Source organism: Bos mutus, chromosome 20 (genome assembly GCF_027580195.1).
Source record: "Bos mutus isolate GX-2022 chromosome 20, NWIPB_WYAK_1.1, whole genome shotgun sequence".
Lineage (NCBI taxonomy): Eukaryota > Metazoa > Chordata > Mammalia > Artiodactyla > Bovidae > Bos > Bos mutus.
The window spans coordinates 5,503,383-5,525,676 of NC_091636.1; the positions used below are offsets into that span (position 1 = coordinate 5,503,383).

The 22,294-nt window shown below is 43.8% G+C and overlaps 2 protein-coding genes across 2 annotated transcripts in view; both read left to right on the forward strand.

Annotated features, from left to right (window-relative positions):
* The window catches only part of NSG2 (neuronal vesicle trafficking associated 2), a 71,125-nt gene that overhangs the window by 26,638 nt on the left and 22,193 nt on the right, over positions 1–22,294 (forward strand). The gene's annotated exons all lie outside the window — the stretch shown is intronic.
* On the forward strand, positions 4,477–5,684 carry LOC102276571 (non-histone chromosomal protein HMG-14). Its single transcript, XM_005899782.3, has one exon. The coding sequence runs from the start codon at positions 4,566–4,568 to the stop codon at positions 4,866–4,868; it is 303 nt and encodes a 100-aa protein (XP_005899844.1). The 5' UTR covers positions 4,477–4,565; the 3' UTR covers positions 4,869–5,684.

Consider the following 22,294-nt stretch of genomic DNA (forward strand, 5'->3'; position numbering starts at 1 on the left):
GCCCGGCTACCAGAGAATCACAGCCAGGGGCTGCTGCTGAGCCCACCGAGCTGCCAGTCACCTCTTTCCTTCTTCTCTTCCGCTTCTGGCCAAAGGTTGGGGATGTTGGCACTCTGTCTCAGGCCACAACTCTTCTCACCTTCCCCCCAATACTACACGGTGGAATGCCAGAACCAGTCTCCCCAGGAGGGTGGCCATGTCTAACAGTTGGCAGAGTCCAGACCCCTCTCCCGCCTGCAAGTCTCTGGTCACCACGCTTTCTGCTCTGGTCTCTGTCCCACTCATCATCTGCTGGCCCAGCCTCCTTCCAGCTCCCTCTGCCTCCTTTCTCAGCCCCCTCCTGCCCATTCTCCTCGCTCCCCAAAGGAAGACTCTTCCTAATGCATACATGCATGATGCATTTGCTGCCCTTCTAACCATCCCACGGCTTCCACAGGTGCCCTGCTCATTTGCCTCCTCCCACAGGTGCCCTCACCTGCCCTAAGTCCTGGTCCTTTCCTCGTAACGTACGTCGTATGCCTCCCCATCTTTGTTCATGCTGTCTCTTCCAACCAAACTGCCTTACCTGCCTCCACCATTGGGCAAACTCCCTTCTCACCCCTCAGCACCCAACTCAAATGGCCCTGCCTGTGAAGGCTTGCCTGCCCACCCGTGTGCAGTCTGTCCCTCCCCCTCGGGATTCCCACACCTGCTGTATAACCTTCCAGAGACACAGTGTTGGCATCAACTTTACCTGCTGTGTCTCCCACTATCTTCATCTTTACACCCCAAAAGCCTAGTGAATGCTTGGCCACCCTAGGCACCAAATGATATCTTTAATAAATGAGCAGGTAAATGAATAAACAAACAAAATATCCCCATGGTTGATGGAAGAACTCCATGCTGATAAACACCAGAGCTCTGGCTGACTCATTTTCAATATACTTATTTAAAATTGGGGCCATATCTTTGCTTCTAAGCTTCTTGCTGATGACACATTCTCATAGATGTCCTCTTCCTGATATCACATTCCCCGGGAGGTGAGACCTCTTTTATAGCTTTGCCATTTGCTTCTTCCAGTTTTTATCAAAATCCCAGGGGCTGCCTTCCATTGACGGGATTCTAATATTTGCTGACAGCAGCAAATGGAGATAAGCGATTTTACTTTATTATCTGTTGTCTTGGTTTTTATTGCTCTCTTATTTTTTTTAATTTTGAGAAACACTTTAGGTAAGTTATTAAAAACACTGCCTGCTGGGTTAGGAGCAGAGTCATTATCTGGCATGAAGAGAATTTGCATGTGAGTGCTTGGTGGGAAAAAAAAGGCTGCAAGAATATTTGATGTTTATTATTGCACTTCTGGCTAGGGCTTTATTGAAAATCAGAACAAAGACGCAAGCCTATGTTTATGGCTGGGTGCTTTCTCTTGGCCTCATGAAATTGCACTATTGGAGTAACCTTGAGAAACATATATTACTGAGAATTGAAAAGCGAATGTGGCTTATTTTTTTTTTTTAACAAAACATTTCCCTGGGAGAGAAAACGTCTGTGGTGCTGTCTCAGGCGGAATGTGCGCAGGGTGTGAGGCTCGTGCAAGCCCTGGATGACTCGGTGACAGCTCCACTCCAGAGCCTCATGCCTGGGCTGCTGTTATTGCCAGGTTGTCATTCTCATTGATTCAAACACTGGCACATAAATGCTGTAGTAAAGCAAATTACTTGTTAGTAAGTTTGGTATAGAAGACTCCTAGAATTTAGTGAATATTCTTATTTCCTGTGGGACTCCTGAGGGAGTTGGCCGATTTAAAGTCTGCACACCAGTTGTTAAACTGTTAGAAGTATGTAACCAAGCTTTGGGGGAATATTTATACCATGGCAATGAGCAAACACTAAATCATGCATCACCCTCCTTTCCGAGCCCAGGGCAGTTAACCAGCACGCTTGTGTGAAGAGCAGTACAGAAAAGGGGAATTCCGTGGGTTGGAGGTTTGGCACTGTGGGTTTATACGAACGACAGCGAGTCATTTCATGTCTCTGAACCTGCATTTCCCAAGCTGTAAAATAAGACAATGCTGTCTGCACCATAGGCCTGGCCTGAGGACAAAATGAGACAACATAAGCCCCACAGAAGCTTTAGAAATGTGAATCTCCTCCTGTTTCATTTCTGGGAAGTTGGTCACGCAGTGGATGGAATGCTCCCACCTAGGGCGGGCCTCAGTGGGGAGCCACAGCCGGCTGCATCTCACTAGGCCCTCTGTCTCAACACCGTGGCTCAGCTCTTTCTCCTCTCCCACCCTTTCCACCAGGCCAGCTTTTGGCCTTCCAGTTCCATCCCACCTTTGCCTTTCCACCTTTGTGTGGTTAGGACAACCGTCAGATCTTGCTTGAGAAATCCCCGGCGGCCCCCACATCCTGTGGTCAACAGTGTGAGCTTTTAGCTGGCACTGCAGGCTCCCCAGAGGTGGCCCCTGCTGCTCGTCCCTCTGCCATTCCCTGTTCTCAGTGCTTCAGGCCTCTCTCAGTTCTACAAAACCACCTCTCCTTTCACCTCTCCTGGTCTTTGCCCATGCGGTTTCCTCTGGCTCGACTGCCTACATTTTCTGCCTTGTGACTCAGACCAGGTCTCACCTCCTTCTGAAACTTACCCTTGATTCCCCAAGTCACTTTCTCATCTGGAGTCCCAGACTCCCAGCCTTTCCTGCACCCATCACTCCCCTGAGATGGCACATTGACTTCACCTAGAGTTCCCGTGATACCTGGTTGGATTGCTGAAAGTAGTGAAGGGCTTCATAAAGTTTTCTCACGTCCCCTGCTGGGATAATAAAAGGAAGATAGATGTTCATGGAAAGTGAAACAAGATTTAAAAATTTATTATTTTTACTTAATTGATTTCATTGAGCTCTTATTATGTGCTGTGTAGTTTGCTAGTCATTTTCCATTTTATCTTTAACTCATGAAGTAGGCATTGTTTCTGACGTACAGGTAAGGAAACTGAGGATCAGATAGGTTAGTTAAGACGCTCAACGTCACACAGCTAATAAGGTACAGTCAGGCTTTCTGGCTCAGAGGGGTATGTTTGTCTGTGATGTGCATATATGTTTGTGTGTGTGCCCTTTTGTCTGTATCAGCTTCCAAATCAGGAAACCCTACACATATGGGGAATTGGCTAAATTAAACTAAACTGAAAAGCAGTTTACTAGAATGCTAAAATTTTGCTGCCTATCCCTGTTATTTGCCAAGCATTAGGCCAATTTTTCTTTGGCTCTCTTTTTTTCTTCTCTTTAAATACGCTGTTTGGCCAAATCCTAAAAGCATTGATCCAAAAGGAAAAAGAGAAGCAAACACTTCCCAAGGGAGAAGTGCTGTTTTCCTCATGGCTTGCCGTGTGGCTTGCCTCCTGGTCCTCTCACACAGTAGGAGGGTTAATCTCCTTGACTTTCTCACTCCCTGGGCCTCTGCTGCTGCAATGCATGATTATTTTAAATGGGACTTAAAAAAATTATGATATTTAAGCTCCTGGAACTGTCAGAGGAAGACAGGTCCTAACAAAGTGATTGTCTGGGCAGCTTTGTCGTGTCACCACCGTGTTCTATAATTATAAGAAAACTAGTCGTCATAGCAACTGCCTCAGAGGCCTGGCTTCCTCCTGGAGATGCTGGCAAGCTCCTCAGCTCTGTGATCCGAACAATTGCGGGGGAGTTTGTTTCTCTGAAGGGATTCAGGTCTCTCTTGGGCAGTAATCGTGAACCCATTCTAAGTCTCTACAACCTGAGCTCAGTTTCACTATACAGTCTGACAGACTTGAGTTCAAATGCCAGTTTGAGAACTCACTAGCTGTGTGAGCATGTCACCTTACTTGCCTGAGCCTCAGTTTCCTCTTTAGGAATATGAGTAAGCTTGCCAATGCCTACTTCTGAGGGTTGTTGTAATAACCGTGTTTAGGGTGTGCCAGGCAAAGTGCCTGGCACACAGACACTTGAATATATATATTGGACATCTTCCCCTTCACCTCTTCACTGCTAACAAATGAAAAAAGAAAAATATTGAATTAGAGAAGTATGGATGTTTTCATAATCTTTTTTATTATTATTAATTTTGTTAGCATTTGTATCTAGGAAAACAAGTAAATAGAAATTCTAGGCTGAATAATTTATATCAAGGAGAGAGAGTTGAAAAGAGAGGAGAGAGGAAAAACAAATGAAGATTCAGCTAGATGAAACTAAATTTGCTTTATTTTTTTCTTTTACTTTGGAGCATAGTTGATTAACAGTATTGTTTTAGTTTCAGGTGTACAGCAAAGTGATGTATCTATTCCTTTTCAAATTCTTTTATCTGAAAAGAAATGACAGAAATGAACTTACTTACAAAAACAGAAAGAAACTCCCAGACTTAGAGAATGAGCTTACGGTTGCTGGGGGGAAGGGGTAGTTAGGGAGTTTGGGAAGGTCATGTACACACTGCTGTATTCGAAATGGACAGAGCTCGGGCGGCGGGAGGAGCGGCAGCGGTCAGGCTACTAAGCTTCGTGAAGGCTCTCGGTGCTCCGCGGCCCTCAGGCACCCGGCTCTCGCCCGCCCCGTCGCCACGATGCCCAAGAGGAAGGTCAGCTCCGCCGAGGGGGCGGCGAAGGAGGAGCCCAAGAGGAGGTCGGCGAGGTTGTCAGCTAAACCGGCTCCTGCAAAAGTGGAAACGAAGCCAAAAAAGGCGGCGGGAAAGGATAAATCTTCAGACAAAAAAGTGCAAACAAAAGGGAAAAGAGCAAAGGGAAAACAGGCGGAAGTGGCCAACCAGGAGACTAAAGAAGACTTACCTGCAGAAAATGGAGAGAATAAAAACGAGGAGAGCCCAGCCTCTGATGAAGCAGAAGAGAAAGAAGCCAAGTCTGATTAATAACCACATACCGAGTCCTGTCAGTGGTCCCTGTTTCCCTTCTTGTACAATCCAGAGGAATATTTTTATCAACTATTTTGTAAATGCAAGTTTTTTAGTAGCTCTAGAAACATTTTTAAAAAGGAGGGAATCCCACCTCATCCCATTTTTTAAGTGTAAATGCTTTTTTTTAAGAGGTGAAATCATTTGCTGGTTGTTTATTTTTGGTACAACCAGAAAATAGTGGGATATTGGATACGGGAGGCTTTGATTGTCTTGGGTGTCAGCTTAACATTCCGTAGATGGGGGGTAGCTTTTATATCCTGTAACACAAAAGCATACTAAATGGCAGTTTGGAGTCAGTTGTGCATTTAATGTCTTGAACACTTGAAATTACTTCTCTTCCCATATCGTTTGGTAGAATTATTTCCTACAGCAAACCACTTTTTGATCTTGGCTCTCCTGGTCAGAATTTTGTGCACTATACTATAACATCTTTGGTCGTGGTAGTCCAGTTTTCCTAGTAACTTGGTTAACGTGCTGTGAACGATTGACAGTTTGGGTATGTCGTGTACATGATATTAAATTGTGAATCAGTGGGACTTATGATGTAACAACATATCAATATTTGAAGATATTGGTACTTGATATCCTGTTAAGGAAAGTTTGCTCCAAATTTTAAGCTGGAAGTCACTGGAATAACTGTTATGAATCACAACTACATGATATTTTAGATTTCTGGTACATATGTGAAGAATTGTGTACAAATTGAAATGTCTGTGTAGTGATCCTCAAAACAACCAATAAAATCTCAGTTATAAAAGAAAAAAAAAAAAGAAATGGACAACCAGCAAGGACCTATTATTGTAGATCCTTGTCAGTTACCTTATTTTAAATACAGCAGTGTGTACATGTCAATCCCTCACTTCCAGTCTAGCCCTAGCCCCACTCCTTCCCTACTGGTAACCATTAAGTTCCTTCTCTGAGTCTGTGAGTCTGCTTTGTAAATAAGTTATTTCTGTTGTGTGTGTGTGTGTTTTTAAGATTCCATATATAAGTGATATCATATATTTGTCTTTCTGTGTCTGACTTCACTTAGTATGATAATCTTTAGGCCCATCCATGTGAAACTGATATTTAGAATTCCTCCAACACTTTAAAAACAATTGCATTTCTCTGAGGCTAAGAAAAAAGATATCTGATCTCTAAAAAATATTCTAACCTGAGTAAGGAAACCTGGTTTCTAGTCTTAGTCTCTAAGCTTCAGTTTGCTCATCTGTGGAATGAGGGAGTTGAGTGGGAGGGTCCCCAAGAGCGCTTCTGTCTGAGATGTTCTAAGGCAGCGCTTTCCATCAGGGGTGACTTTGCTCCCCAGGAGACATTTTTGGTCGTCACCAGTCTGTATGTGTGTTTGAATGTATCTGTGCTACTGGTCTCCAATCCAGTGGGTTAAGGAAGGCCAGAGATGCTGTTAAATATCCTATGACGAACAGGACAGCTCCCCACAATGAAGCATTACCCTACCTAAAATATCAATAGTGCTGAGGCTGAGGAAAACTTGGCCCAGGATTTATCACTATATTTATTGGTCTGAAAATGGGAATTACGCCCCTGTCACCCTACCATGACATATTAGATTTGTTGAATATTCAGTTTCTTATCCTAGCTGTCTCCTGGAGATTTGAAGCCCTAGAAAAATTAGTAAAGGTAAAAACAAGACCTCTCAAGGTCCTAAGGGACTTGATAAAATACAAGATAGTCACAGAAAGTGGGCAAAATGAATTCTTTTGAATTTTCTTTTCCCTTGGTACTGCATAACTCTTAATGGATCAAAGGTGATTGTTCACGGGCAAAGTAAAATGTACACGATGCAATTTTAAATCCATAAATACCTTTATTATCTTTATAGGTAGGACAAAAATAAGTCATGTATATATTTCAACTGCATCCCTCATTTTCCAGCTTGTCTTTGATTTTGACATTCCAAGCTCTAGCCAGTGTTTGTCTCTTCTGAGAGTCATTTTGTGACCACCTTTCCCTGCTGCTTAAAGCTCTTCTGGGGCTTCCCCTGGCCCTCAGGGTGAAATCTAAACTCCTAAGTCTACTGTCCCTGGTCCTCAGAACCTCTTTCTCATCTCTTCAGCCTCCTCTCCTTTCTCACTGCACACCCCTCACACCAACCTAAATTACTCATGGAATGCTGGACGCACTCTGTCCTATCCTGCGTCCACTCCTCCAAACAGCTGTTTCTTCTGCCCTGAATGCTTTTTTCTCTGCTGTGGTCTAGCATGCACCTTTTCATCGCATAGGCTGGCTCACGCATCCCCTTCCGGGTGAAGGCTGTTCTCACAGCCCCTCCTCGCGCCCCCACTGTCGGCTGTGGTCCTGCCCCTTTCTTCCCCGGGACCTCACTCACTGGGGAGTTTGTCAGCTCAACCTCCTCCTTGCAGTGGTTTTCTTGCATGTGTTTTCTCCGGCCCTATGAAAGCCTGGGCTCTTGAGGACAGGCACCACCCTTGGTTCACTTCTGAATCCTCTCCTCTGACTATTGACCCTGGGACCTTAGGGGTCAGTAACTTTTAAAATATGCGTAAGAATTGGATGAAGGTACTCAACAGTACAACCTTCCATTTTAAAAAGATAAATACTAGGGGTGTAATGTACAACATGATAATATAATTAATGTTGCGGTATGTTACATATGAAAGTTGGTAAGAGAGTAAATCCTAAGAGTATTCATCGCAAGGAGAAACTTTTTCTTTTATTTTGTATTCATACGGGATGATGGGTGTTCACTAAATTTATTGTAGCAGTCATTTCATAAGGTATGTAAGTCAAATGATTATGCTGTACACCTGAAACGTATTCAACGCTATATGTCAATTATATCTCAATAAAACTGGGAGAAATAAATAAAGCAAAAGTTTTGGAGATTTTGTGTAGGAAATGCCCATTGAAGAGCACTTAGATTGCTGGGTAGAGAAAACTTTACACAGATAAGAAGTTGACGATAACTAAAATCTGCTTTAAACTATAAAAAAGTAATACATATAGTACATGCACAAAATTCCAACAGTATAGAAAGACAAAAACTGAAAAAATATCTCCCCTTCTCTTCATAATCCTTTTCATCCAAACTATCCATTGTCCATGTCTGTGCTATCCAGATTGGAAGCTTCTAGCCACGTGTGGCTATATATATTTAAATTAATCAAAATAAACTAGAATTCAAAATTGAATTTCTGAGTCACGCAAGCCACATTTCAAGTGCTCGATAATCACGTGAGCCTAGCAGCTACCATTCTGGACAGATTTACAGGGCATCATCATGTTGCAGAAAGCTCTGTTGACTAGCCCAGGAACATCGCCTTATGTTTCTATCCAGAGGCATTTTTTACACATCAGCATATACATATATATGCATATGCACATTTGATATTCTTTTTCTCAAATGAGACCATTTTATGTACATTCTTCTGTACCTTGCTTTTTTTTTCTCTCTTAATAATGTATCTCAGATATCTTTCCACATCAGCACATTGGGCTCCTTTTTTATTCTTGTTAATGACTGTAGACTGAGGATTTTTGCAGTCTTTCTCCATCAGTCCCCTATTGTTTCAGCTTTCAGTCTTTTGCTGCGTAGAGCTCTGCTTCAGTACATTTCCTAGTATATGTGTTTTTACACACACACACACACACCCCCTTCATATATTTCTACAAGTATATTTGTAAGGTATGAGAATCTGTATTGTCCAAGTTTCCAGAGTTAATGAGAGTCTTCAATTTTAATAAATTTTGCCAAATTACCTTCCAAAAAGTTCCCAAGAATCTATACATCCTCCTTTGTGCCTACAAATGTGTTTTCCCCCATGTTGCCAGCATCTGTTTTAATTAAGTTTAACAGTTTCACTGGAAGATTGGATATATTTCCTTGGGATAAACAGTAATGGAAAAGAATATGAAAAGAATGTCTATATGTGTATAATGGAGTCACTTTGCTGTACAACAGAGATTGGCACAACATTGTAAATCGACTGTACTTTGAAAATTAAAAAATTAAATTAAATTTTAAAGAAAGTTTCATCAGTCTGATGGGTAGAAAAAGGCTCTTCACCTTTGCTTCGGTCTGTATGTCTTTCATTGCTGGTGAGGGCATGCCTCTTCCCGCATACCAATTGACTGTTTAACGCATCCTTCCTGGAACACACCCTGCTTGGTCAGACCACTTGCTCTTCCTTCCTAGTGATTTGCATGGCCTCTTCCAGAAGCTGAGAACTTAGTCATTCTCACTTATTTAGTATTTTCTCAGTTGTCCTTTGCCTTTTTGTTTTGTTTATGGTACAACTTCTTTCTTCAGCCTGCAGTATTTCTTACTTTTGCTTTAATTCAAATTAATCACAGACTCTCGATTATGGGTACATTTGACACTATAAAAATGAAAGCCTTCTCTCACCGTAAACTCATGTTTTCTTCTGCCACTTTTGTGATTTTGTGTTAATGTTTGGATTCATCTGGAATTTGTAAACAGTAGACTGGGAGTCCAGTTTTACTTCTTTTTGAACGGCAGTTTGACGGTTGATCTATGATTACTCCTTCGTCCTTCCTCTGACTTGACATGCCACATTTTTTAGATATTTCCTATGCATTTGAGTTTACTTCTCTGCACTTTTCTTCCATGTATCTGACAATTATTTGCTATCAATAACCGAGACAATGCCAAACTGTTTCAATTAATAGTTTTATAATACTTCTTAAAAATCTGTGTATTAAAAATCTGTATTCTTCTACTTTTCAAGAACTCTCAATCCATTCTTGCACACTTACTTTTCCAGATACATATTAATGTATCTTTAGGTCCAAAAACTCTTGTTAACCTTCAAATTTGGGTTGCATGAATTCAAAGATTAACTTGAAGAGGACTACATCTTTATTTAGTCTATTTATTTTTAAAAAATTTGTATTGGACTATAGTTGATTTACAATGTTGTGTTGCTTTCTGTGGTACAACAAAGTAGATGAGTTATACATATACATATACCCACTCTTTTAAGATTCTGCTTCCATATAGGTCATTACAGAGTATGGAGTAGAGCTCCCCATGCTATATGCTGCTGCTGCTGCTGCTAAGTCGCTTCAGCTGTGTCCGACTCTGTGCGACCCCATAGATGGCAGCCCATCAGGCTCCCCCTTCCCTGGGATTCTCCAGGCAAGAACACTGGAGTGGGTTGCCATTTCCTTCTCCAGTGCATGAAAGTGAAAAGTGAAGGTGAAGTCACTCAGTCGTGTCTGACTCTAGCAACCCCACGGACTGCAGCCTACTGGGCTCCTCCGTCCATGGGATTTTCTAGGCAAAAGTACCCCCATGCTATATAGTAGGTCCTTATTAGTTATCTGCATATAGTAGTACATACATGTCAATCTCAAATTCCCAGTTTATCTCTCCCCTCACTTTCACCCCTGGTAACCATGATTATTTTCTACATCTATAATTCTAATTCTGTTTTGTACAATTTTTTAGACTCTATGCATAAGAGATATCAAATAAGATTTAATTTTGCATTTGTTAAAATCTCCTTTTGAGGTTCTCAGTTAAACTTTAAAATCATCTTTACAGTTCTTATTAAATTTATTCCAAAGTATTTTACCTAATTTTTGTTGGTATCCTAAAAGGCCCTTTTCTGCCATTATATTTGCTAACTTAATTTTTATTAAGTTATTACTTATACTTAATAAAGATACTTTGAATTTTGTACTTTTATTTGCCACCACACAGTTACCAATTTCTCTTATTATTTCTAATAGTTTATCTAAAAATTCAATTCTTTGTCTTTTCTACATATATAATTGTATCTTCTGTCCATAATACTAATATTGCTTCCCTTTTGGTATATTTAGTTTTCTTATGTTATTTCCTCCTTGAAATTATTAGGCTCCTAATGTCATTTTTGCACGGGTCAGTACTTTAGATCTACTGTTTCTAGCATCTCACCATGTAAATTTTGATGATTTTTTTCCCCCTCAAAAGCTCTTTCTGCATTTATGGAGATGATCATATGGTTCATTTTCTTCAACCTGGTAAATTATACTGATAGACTTTTAAATATTAATTCACTCTTACATTTCCTATTTGGTCGTTGTGTATCACTGCATTCTGTTTGCTAATATCTTATTTAACACTGTCACTTTAATCATAATGAAAAGTTTTGTTGAGCTTCTTTTCGTGTATGTGCCATTTTTGTCAGGTAAGGTTATTAGAGTTATACTGTTTTTGTAAAGAGAATGTACATGCCTTTTCCTTTCTCCACACTCTAGAATATTGGAAAGGCTGAGAAATAATGATTCGTTGAGCCCTTTATAAAACAAAGTTAACCCATAAAGTCATTTGGCTTAGTGTTATTGGGAGGGCGTGGGTCATTTTCAGTAAACAAGTGGAGAGTTATTAATAATAAACAAATTCCATTTGTACCCAGATATCTCTCTGAAGCTTTAAAAGGTGACGTACGAAGTGCACTCATTGACATTCTCCTAATTGTAGCTCCCTTTAGTAATTTTTCTTGTAGTGGCCCCATTCAGTCAATATGTATTTAGACAGTAGCCACCATGTCTCCAGCCTTGAAGAAGGTGTATAGGTGATTCATGGATGTACTAGGCATGGCCCCCAACCTAATGTTCCTGCGATGCTGGCACACAGCTGAAACCTCCATTTGTATGAATTTGATTTGAAAGCAACATCATTTATCATTGAATATTAATAGAGCTCGGGGCTCTGTGTTTATAGATCACCTTTTAGGCACACATTAGTCATCTTTGGATCGAGACTACAACTTCTCATTCCAAGCTGCACACAGAGATGCAACAAATTGTCTTTCCTTTCTGTATTTGAGGGAATTCCCTGGTAGCTTGGAGAAGGCAATGGCAACCCACTCCAGTACTCTTGCCTAGAGAATCCCATGGACAGAGGAGCCTGGTGGGCTGCTGTCCGTGGGGTTGCACAGAGTCGGACATGACTGAAGTGACTTAGCATGTATGCGTGCATTGGAGAAGGAAATGGCAACCCACTCCAGTATTCTTGCCTGGAGAATCCCAGGGACAGAGGAGCCAGGTGGGCTGCCATCTATGGGGTCTCACAGAGTCAGACACGACTGAAGCGACTTAGCAGCAGCAGCAGGCTGATACCTCAGACGGTAAAGAATCTGCCTACAATGCAGGAGACCTAGGTTCTATTCCTGGAGAAGGAAATGGCAACCCACTCCAGTATTCTTGCCTGGGAAATCCCATGGACAGAGGAGCCTGGCAGGCTACAGTTCATGGGGTTGCAGAGAGTCAGACACGACTGACCGACTAACACACATTTTCTGTGTTTGAGCCTGCCCCATTTCTGATACTGGTCTCCAGGGTAGAGCCACACTGGTCAGCAGTGGGTGGAGCCTGTTAGACCTACCTTATCACAGGCTTTCCCCCTATGAACCACTTCTGTTTACCTTCCTGAACTTTGGGCTTTTTAATCTGTAAGACAGAGGTACTAATCTTGTTCTGTGATACTTAAATGTGACAAGATCTGTAAAGCATGGAAATACATTTGGCACCCAGTCAGTTTATCTCTCCCTCTTTATTTTTGGTTTTTCCCAAAGTAACTCAGTACTGGGCTGTGAAGAAGACACTCATGGAATACTTGTTTAGGTCTGGACTATTTTTAGAGCCTTTGCCTGGTTCTCCTACCTCCCAGTTTCATCTCCTCCAATTAAATCTCCACCCATCCAATTTCATTTTAAAACAATGAAGCCATATCAGTGAATACCAGATATCAAATAGCTGTTAGCTTGCCAATGCTCACAATAAACCCTTTAGTCTGACAGCCATGCTCCTTCTTGAGCTTGCCTCTGTTTACCTTCTAAGCTTCATCTTTCATGTACCACCCACACCTCCATATCTTTGCACAGAGTGTCCTCTCTGCCTGAATTACCCTTTCTCCATCTCCTCCCAGGCTGGCTTAGGAACCCCTTTTCCAGTGCTTTCTCCGTCACAGTGCTTTCTCCGTCACAGTGCTTCTTGCCTTGCCTTCTGAAGTCTCCCGTGAGCACAGAGGCCACACGCATGTCATCCTGCATCCCATGTGTCTGGTCCTGGCCCTGCTCTGGACCAGGTGTACCACCAGGATCTGTTGTCAGGTACATGATTAGTCTTTGGGGTACATGGTAAAATATGGATGAGATTTTCCCCATTTCAGTTCTCTGAGGAGCCCTGGGGACACAGTTCTTTAAAATATGAAAACGAGGCCAGGAAAATCAATTGCATTTCTTGGCTGCAGGAGACTATGGAAAGCGTGACTTTCCTGAGCATCCCAGGGCACAGCGCTATAATGGGGAGTAAGAGGCACCTTCCATTTTAACGTGGATTTAAGCAGGGCCCAGACTGGAACTCACTGAACCATTTACCTGCCTACTGCTCGTGAAATTTAGGAGCAGGGATGCTTGAAAAGCCTTGCACAGCTCCTTTCTTCTCTTTAGGCAATAATGAACTGGCTGGGCAGTCTTGCCAATGATTTTACAGTTAAACACCCATGCTCCAAGAGGCCTCCTTCAATAAGTGGAAGGAGAGAGAAGGCCAGAAATATGACAGGCTGAGTAATTGATGGAACAGATTTTGGGTTCCAGGCACTGGGCTTGCTGCATTTATCATCTCCTTTGACCTTTGTAACTGCTCTGTGATGGGGACATTATTGTAATCACTCTCTTTGAACAGGAAAAAAAAAAAAAAAAACCAAGAAGCCAGAGGATGAAAAAGAAGTGACTTGTGACTTACCCATGGCCACACATATTCAGTTCAGTTCAGTTCAGTCGCTCAGTCGTGTCCGACTCTTTGTGATCCCATGGACTGCAGCATGCCAGGCCTCCCTGTCCATCACCAACTCCTAGAGTCCACCCAAACCCATGTGCATCAAGTCGGTGATGCCATCCAACCATCTCATCCTCTGTCGTCCCCTTTTCCTCCCACCCTCAATCTTTCCCAGCATCAGGGTCTTTTCAAATGAGTCGGCTCTTCGCATCAGGTGGCCAAAGTATTGGAGTTTCAGCTTCATCGGTCCTTCCAAAGAACACCCAGAACTGATCTCCTTTAGGATGGACTGGTTGGATCTCCTTGCAGTCCAAGGGACTCTCAAGAGTCTTCTCCAACACCACATATTAGATAGGAGCAATTTGTGCATATTCTGAGCAATCAGTTTGTTTCTATCTTCTGGACTCCTGAATGTTACAGTGAATCCAGTTCCTGTCTTTGGCTAGGCTTCTGAAATACCTTTCACCAATGTATTGCCCCCTGCAGCAAGTACAGGCACTATTGCAACACCTGCTTCTGATGAACACTCATCTTTTTCCATTTTGTTGTTGTTGTTCAGTCACTAAGTCACGTCTGACTCTTTGTGACCCCATGGATTGCAGCACACCAGGCTTCCCTGTCCTTCACCATCTCCCAGAGCTGGCTTAAACTCAGGTCCATTGAGTCAGTAATGGTATCCAGCCGTCTCATCCTCTGCCGCCCTCTTCTCCTCTTGCCCTCAATCTTTCTCAGCATCAGGGTCTGTTCCTGATGTTCCATTTACTGTGTTCCTGTTTTTCTTATCCGTAAAATTTCCTTATCTGTAAAATGGGGACAATAATAATAATACCTATCATGAAAGATTGCTGTAAAGACATAATGAGGAAATCATATAAAATGTTTAGGGCAGAACCTAGCATATTGGGAGCACTTAGCAAATGTTAGTAATTACTAATCATGTAGCCTGTAAGCTGCCTTAAATTATTTCTGGAAAAAGGAGTGTAATGAAAATAAGATGAATGAAACTAGTTAAGGGTGTTTATTTACTAAGCACTGATTTATCTTGCACCCACTGCAGTCAAATGCAGGGGCTACCAAGATGAATCCTCAAGGGCTGGAGCCCCCAAGGAGCAAACAGCTCAGTCAAAATTCAAGTCCCACACAAGCTTTCTCAGCCGGCTGGCAGTTTCCCACCATGGAGCCTGTAGCTCAGAGCATCCTGCCCTCTCGGTATATCCTGTCTTGTTTTATTTCTGTACCCAGGAAGCAGCCCCGACCTGAACCTCACCTCCCAGCCCCATGCTTTCCAGCAACCCTGCAAAGAGCAGCTTCACATATGTGAAGCACACTGACCCTTTGCTCTGGGTCACCAAGCCCAGCTCACCCCTCCAGGGGTGCTGGGAAGACGCGGGCTGAGGTCACAGTTGAATACGCTCACCATCCGGGGACCCAGATTGCAGCTACTGTAAGGAACTCGTTGAGGGAAGGCGATTTCCTTAGTTTCCAAGCCTTTGCCTCCGTAATGCTCTGTGGACAGCTTTGCATTGTTGCAGTCTGGTTGAGCGTGTGGCTCTACGGGTGATTTACTCATCTGTGTAGAGTCAGAATGGTTTATAAGAGACGTGAACGTCCATCATGTGGAGCCAGGGAGAAGGGACGAAAGGCAAGGGCCTAAAACATGGTTTCCCAGTGAAACCATGGGAAGGTTAATTGAAGCTGTGACTCAACAGATGATTTTGATGAAATTAAGAGGTCCAGGCATCCTGCTATTTTAGCGACAGGATGTCAAGCAGGTGGCTTTATGGGCAACTGCATATGGAATGTACTTCAGTAATGAATGATATCCAGTGATGATATCCAGCTTTGCTGGGAGCTTTATACCCAGTGTCCTTGGGAGTCCTACCAATGTGCCTGGTAGTGAGCATTATGATGAATCCCATTTTTGCAGATAAAGAGACTGAGGCTCAGAGAGGTGGCATCACCTGCCTGAGGTCACACAGCCAGTAAGTGGTGGAGCAGAGATTGGATCCAGGTCAGTGTGGTGCTAGGGCCTGGCTCGCTCTCATACCACCTGAAATTGCTTCCGTTAGATGTCTGTATCCCAGTCTCTGCAGAGCCACAAGCGGACTGTCACCCCCTTGGACCCTGGACCCTTGGGTGCCTTTCATTTTCTTAACAATAAATAAAAATCATAATCACAGCAGCAGTAAACAAACGTCATGACCTATCTGCTCAGAGCCCATTTGCCTGCACGTTGGGACAGATTTGTAGCTACAGTCCCTCTCCGTGGAAATAGCAAAGCTTGTGTGACATCTTAATTTACTGAGTTTCACTACGTGCAAAATAACCCTGGTAAGATTTGTGAGGCCTTCTGTCCTGGACTGTTATTCACAAAATGCTGGTGGTTGACCACATGGCAGTGGAAGCTCCAGGCCTCCCCTTGCCTAAAGCCCAGGTGTTTTGAGTAAATGTTAGAATGAAGAGGTTCACCTTGGGCTGGCTGTGTGGCCCTGGGAAGTGCCCTCAGGAAGACAGCAATAATAACACCTTCAAAGAGTTGTGTTTAGTTCAGTTCAGTCACTTAGTAGTGTTTGACTCTTTGTAACCCCATGGACTGCAACACTCCAGGCTTCCCTGTCCATCACCAACTCCCAGAGTGTACTCAAACTCATGTCCATCAAGTCAGTGATGCCATCCAACCACCTCATCCTCTGTCGTCCCCTTCTACTCCTGCCTTCAGTCTTTCCCAGCATCAGGGTCTTTTCAAATGAGTCAGTTTTTCACATCAGGTGGCCAGAGTATTGGAGTTTCAGCTTCAGCATCAGTCCTTCCAATGAATATTCAGGACTGATCTCCTTTAGAATGGACTGGTTGGATCTCCTTGCAGTCCAAGGGACTCTCAAGAGTCTTCTCCAACACCACAGTTCAAAAGCATCAATTCTTTGGTGCTCAGCTTTCTTTGTGGTCCACTTCTCACATCCATACATGACCACAGGAAAAACCATAGCTTTGACTAGACAGACCTTTATTGGCAAAGTAATGTCTCAGCTTTTTAATATGCTGTCTAGGTTGGTCATAACTTTTCTTCCAGGGAACAAGCGTCTTTTAATTTCATGGCTACAGTCACCATCTGCAGTGATTTTGGAACCCAAAAAGATAAAGTCTGCCATTGTTTCCCCATCTATTTTCCATGAAGTGATGGGACCAGATGCCTTGATCTTCATTTTTTGAAAGTTGAGTTTTAAGCCAACTTTTTCACTCTCCCCTTTCACTTTTATCAAGAGGCTCCTTAGTTCTTCTTCGCTTTCTGCCATAAGGGTGGTGTCATCTGCATATCTGAGGTTATTGATATTTCTCCTGGCAATCTTGATTCCAGCTTGTGCTTCATCCAGTCCAGCATTTCTTATGATGGACTCTGCATAGAAGTGAAATAAGCAGGGTGACAGTATACAGCCTTGTGTGGAGATTCAGTAAAGCGATGCATGTAGAGCCTGGGGTCTGGCGTCTATTAGCTGCTCAGTAAACATCAGGTCCTCCTTCTCCATGACCCCCAATCCTTCCGCCATGGTAGATAGTACTTTCAGCTGTTTTCTAGAATGCACTCCAGACCCCTCTAATCCCCACCTGGCCTGACACAGTGTCACAGATATTCTTGGTGCACTGACTTTCCACGGTGCACTGACTTTCCACTTTTCACTGACTTTCCACTCAGCCCCAGACCAGTCACACTCCCCAGCTCATCCCCTTAGACCTGGGCACCTCCCTTTCAGAACAAATTGGGAGCATGTGCTGGTTTCAACCATTGCTGGCTGTTTGACCCTGGACCAACCACTTTTTGGAACCATATATCCTGTAAAATAGGTTTTAAAAGACTGACTTTACAGTGTCATTGAAAGGTTTGGAATAAATAATGAAAGAAAGCATAGTGTATCAGCTGCCCCTAGTTTGAAGATCGGGACATTTTGCTTATGGACAAAATCTTCGTATTTCCTGGAAAACGCAGAACACCAATCATATGAGGGCCTCATTCCCATCCTTGACAATTGTCAGGGACTGGGCAGCTGCCCCATGTGGATGTGGCACGTTCCCTCCTCTTCCCTCCACTCCCCACACCTGGCCCTCTTCCCTCAGTTACCTGGCTTGCACAGAGTAGGTGACCAGGAAACATCGACTCCTCCCTTTGTTAGGTTGTTTCAATCTAGGTACACTGGTTAAGGGGCTTCCGAGGTGGTGCTAGTGGTAAAGAAGATGCAGAAGACAAAAGAGACATGGGTTCGATCTCTGGATTGGGAAGATTCCCTGGAGGCGGGCATGGCAACCTACTCCACTATTCTTGCCTGGAGAATCCCTTGGATAGAGGAGCCTGGCAGGCTACAGTCCACAGGGTCACAAAGAGTTGGACACAACTGAAGTGACTGAGCATGCACACGTGCATACTGGTTAAAATCTATATTCTACATTTGCCTTTGTTAATCAACTGATAAAGACACAACCTTGTGAAGTAAGCCCTCAGTTTCTCCAACCTGTAAGAAGTTTACTCTCAAAGATATCCTCTGATCCAAGTTGAACAAGGGTCTGCACTTTCAAAATGAAAAAATGCTTCAGGAGGTCAGAGATTTATCTCCTACGTAAACTGGGCCCCAGGCCCCCATTTCTTCTTTCTAATGATTGTGCCAATAGCAAATTAAATTGGAAAATGAGTTATTGCTTTGGAGTGTTCCAATTTAAATTGTGCTTTCTCTCTTTCAAGGGTTCTGCTGATATTAATGAATTTCTGGCTTTGGCCAGGTTCACGCTTCTGTACTGCCCCTGCCTCCATGGGGAGTTGTCCTCTCTGGGTTCTGAAAGAGACCCTTGAATTATTGCTCGTATAAAGTTTGAGGCCACAGATGTTTCATTTTCCCTTTCCTTTCAGAAGGCAATTTACTCAACGGGATTCACTGGGGCCCTAGATAATAGGCTTCTTTAATGGATATTGGAGGGCTTTCATGGGGAACTGACTAACCAGTATGATACATAATCTTTTTGGTTTGGGATAGAGAGAAACTTGTATTCCAAACAGCTAATCTGGTAGCATCCATTCCAGGGGAAGTGGAGGGAGTGAGTAGCACACACAGCCTTGGGGCTGATACCTGAGTTCAAAATCTACTTCATTCACTATTTGAATTTACTTAGGCAAGTGACTTCACTTCCTTGGGTCTTTGGTTCTTCATTTATAAAACAGGAAAAAATTAAAAGACCTATCTTCTAGGTTTTAAAAATTATTAATAAGAAATAAATTATACATATATATATATACACATATATACCATGTTCATTAATCCTTAATGTTTATCTTATGCTTTTCCAATGAAACCATCTTGCTCATGGGAGCACAGTTCATAAGCAAAACCAACTCCTTCTCTAGGAACTGACCCCGACTGAGGACTTAAACAGAATACGAGCAGTAAACAGAACAGATGTTCACCCTCCGGACCGATCTTGCCATTTTAGGGCTGGCATTCCTACCTGAGAGAGAACATTTCAATAGAAAGCATTCTGATACATTCACTTAGAAGCCACTTACTGAACACTGCTTCAGACCAAAGCCATGCAGGTGATCTGTATGACCTCATGTTGTCTTTTTTTTTAATTTTATTTTATTTTTAAACTTTACATAATTGTATTAGTTTTGCCAAATATCAAAATGAATCCGCCACAGGTATACATGTGTTCCCCATCCTGAACCCTTGCCTCTGGGAACTAGGGATCGTTGTAACTTCCATTTCATAGATGAAGAAACTGAGCCTTAGAGATGTCACAGAACTTGTCTGAAGTCACCTGGGTAGTAGCAGGAAGAGCTGCCAGTGGAGAACGTGTGTGTTCTCAGAGTCTGCACTGGCTCTGGCCTGGCTCTGGCTAGCAGTGATGGCTGTCTTCAGTCTTGTCCCAATATTTCACAACCCCCCCCTGCCCCCCCCCCGCCCGCACCAAAGGAAACAGTTTCTTTTCTTCTGATTAGTTCAAACATCCAACAAAAAACGCTGTAGGTCTTTGCTTTGGTCCTTCTGGTTATTTCCCATTCATTGCTATGTGCATCAGTCTGATGAGTCCAAAACAGGAGAATGAATTCCTTAGCACTGATTGAGTGGATGTGTCTGTTTGGTATGAAAAAAAAAAAAAAATCACTGAAATCGTGGACCAATGGGACAGTCAGAGGGCACATGGTTTTATATCCTGAGATGTGTCCCTTCTTTCTGGATCCTCAGGACACATCTCTGGGCACTGACTCTGTGACAGGTGTTGTCTGCAGTGTCTTCACTGAGTGATCTCATATCATCTTTACACTGATGCTCCAAGGTAGTTATTAGGATCCCAGTTTCCAGATGAGAAAGCTGAAACCCAGGAAATATAAAAAGGGAACCAGGAGGTGGTAGGATTAGAATACAAACCCGGGCGCTTCTGGCTTCCAAGTCAGGGCTCTGGCCACCACCCCATTTTTCTCTCTTTACTGAGACAGAACAGGATGATGGAAAATTTTCCATCTAAGGCCACACTGAAACATACTTCGCTGACCTGGGAACGTTTGTACTTGGAGGGTAGATTCAGCTTCTAGGAGCGACTAAAATGTGAGAATGGTGAACCCTTGACCAAGTCAGCTGGCTGAAGGGGTCAGCCTACACACCCACAGCTGTAGACTGACGGGGGCTGGAAAGAGTTTTTAGTGCCAGTATCCTTCCACTATTTCCTTCTGAGGCTACTGCCAAGGATATCTGAACATAAGGATGGACCCCAAACGGCAGATGAAGAACTACCCTATTCACCTGCCAGGCATCCGGTAATCCAGGAGGCAGCTTCTCCCATGAGCATGGCTGGACCTGAGGCTCTGGATGGGAGGCCCAGGCGGTTTTCTGGCTTCTCAGCCTGTTTTTCCCACCCTCACCCCAGGGAGGGATCTCATGCTGATGAATACTCACCATCCCTGGAGGGAAAACTGAGGCAGAAGGCAGGAGGAGAGTGTTTGTTCCTAATTCTTAGTGAATCGGTCTCACCCAGTGATAACCTTGGTCAAGATGCTGCAAGTATGGGGAAGGATGGATGGAAAAGAGATGGCACAGGCTCCTTCCACATAGGAAGAGTGGGAACTTTCCCTCCATCCGGACCCATGTGGCAAGGAGGCATGGGGTCTGGGTGCTGGGGGCAGGAAGGGAAAGGTTTACAGCTGGAACCTGGCGCTGCTTTTAAGGCAGAGTGTCTGTAGTAAAGTGTAACCTTTGCTGCCAGGCTTTGAAAAATAAGATCCAGTGGAAACCAAAAAGGGGACAGCAAGGGAGCTGTATCAGAGGTTACTGAGGAGGATGGTTCACTGGAAGAACTCACAGGACTCGGGGTGTAGCTGTAGTACAGCTATGATTTATTGCAGTGAAAGGATACAAACCACAGGCAGCAAAGGGAAAAGGTGCAGGGATCGCGCCAGAGGAAAGCAGGCGGGAGCTGGCAGAGGCCTCTCCTCCGGGAGTCACACGGGACATGCTCACGCGCCCCAGCAAGGGGTTGTGAGCATACTCATGGAGAGTGGTAGACCAGGGAACTAGCTAGATATCAGTGCCCAGGGCTTCTGCTGGGAGCTGGGTCACATCAGCAGACTTGCATGTACCTAATTCTGGACTCCAAAAAGAATGCAGGTGTTCAGCGTAAACCATGTTGTTTGAATAGTATAGGCACAGCGAGTCCTTCTTACTAGCTCTGGGACTCATGGGAAATGTTAGTTGCTCAGTCTGTCCGACTCTTTGCGACCCCATGGACTGTAGCCCGCCAGGCTCCTCTGTCCCTGGGATTCTCCAGGCAAGAATACTGGAGTGGGTTGCCATTCTCTTCTCCAGGGGATCCTCCTGACCCAGGGATCAAAATTGGGTGTCCTGCATGACAGGCAGTTTCTTTACCATCTGAGCCACCAGGCAAGCATCATGGGAACCCTCCTGTTACCAAATTCCTGGATGCCAGCTAGTAAGTGGACCTTGCCAAGGGAAGCAGTCTCAGGCCTGATATGTTAACTGTGTTCTGTGAAAACTCCTCCAAGACTCCTCCTAGGTAGGGAGTGTGTGCCTGTGTGTGTGTGTGTGTGTGTATGCATGTATATATGTAGGGTGGGAGGAGTGAGGAGGTGGAAGATTGGGTAGAGATTCCTTCCTTCTCGTGGACAAAAATAGCGAATTGAATAGAGGCAGAAATGCTGCCTCCCCCAAACGTGGCCACCTTCTGTACAGAGGTGATCCCTCTGCGTGTGCTGTTGTGTTACTGGCAGGCATCGGCGCTCAGCCTTGCAGGAATTACAGGAAGACGTGGAACAGCTTATCTGGCTCAGAACCCCCCGCTGGCATCCAAGCGGCGCCACACATGGGAACTTGGAGAAGATGATTTCTAATTTTCCAAACCAATTTTGCTGACCTGATTTTTTTTTTTTTTTTATCAGTTCTTCTGCCAAGAAAGAGGATTGAGGAAAGAAAGTAGCTTAACAGAACAGGCTATTTGGGCTGCAGGGCTGGCATCTCCACGGAGATGAAGATGCAGGCTGCGTCTGGACAAGGCTCGGCTGGAGGCAGTGAGGCAGTGGCGCACCTCTGATTGTGGCCAAGACGTGTGTGGCTGGTACC

Bases quoted from the DNA above. Each gene is read 5' to 3' on its own strand.
- LOC102276571 (XM_005899782.3), top strand. From the start codon at position 4,566: ATGCCCAAGAGGAAGGTCAGCTCCGCCGAGGGGGCGGCGAAGGAGGAG.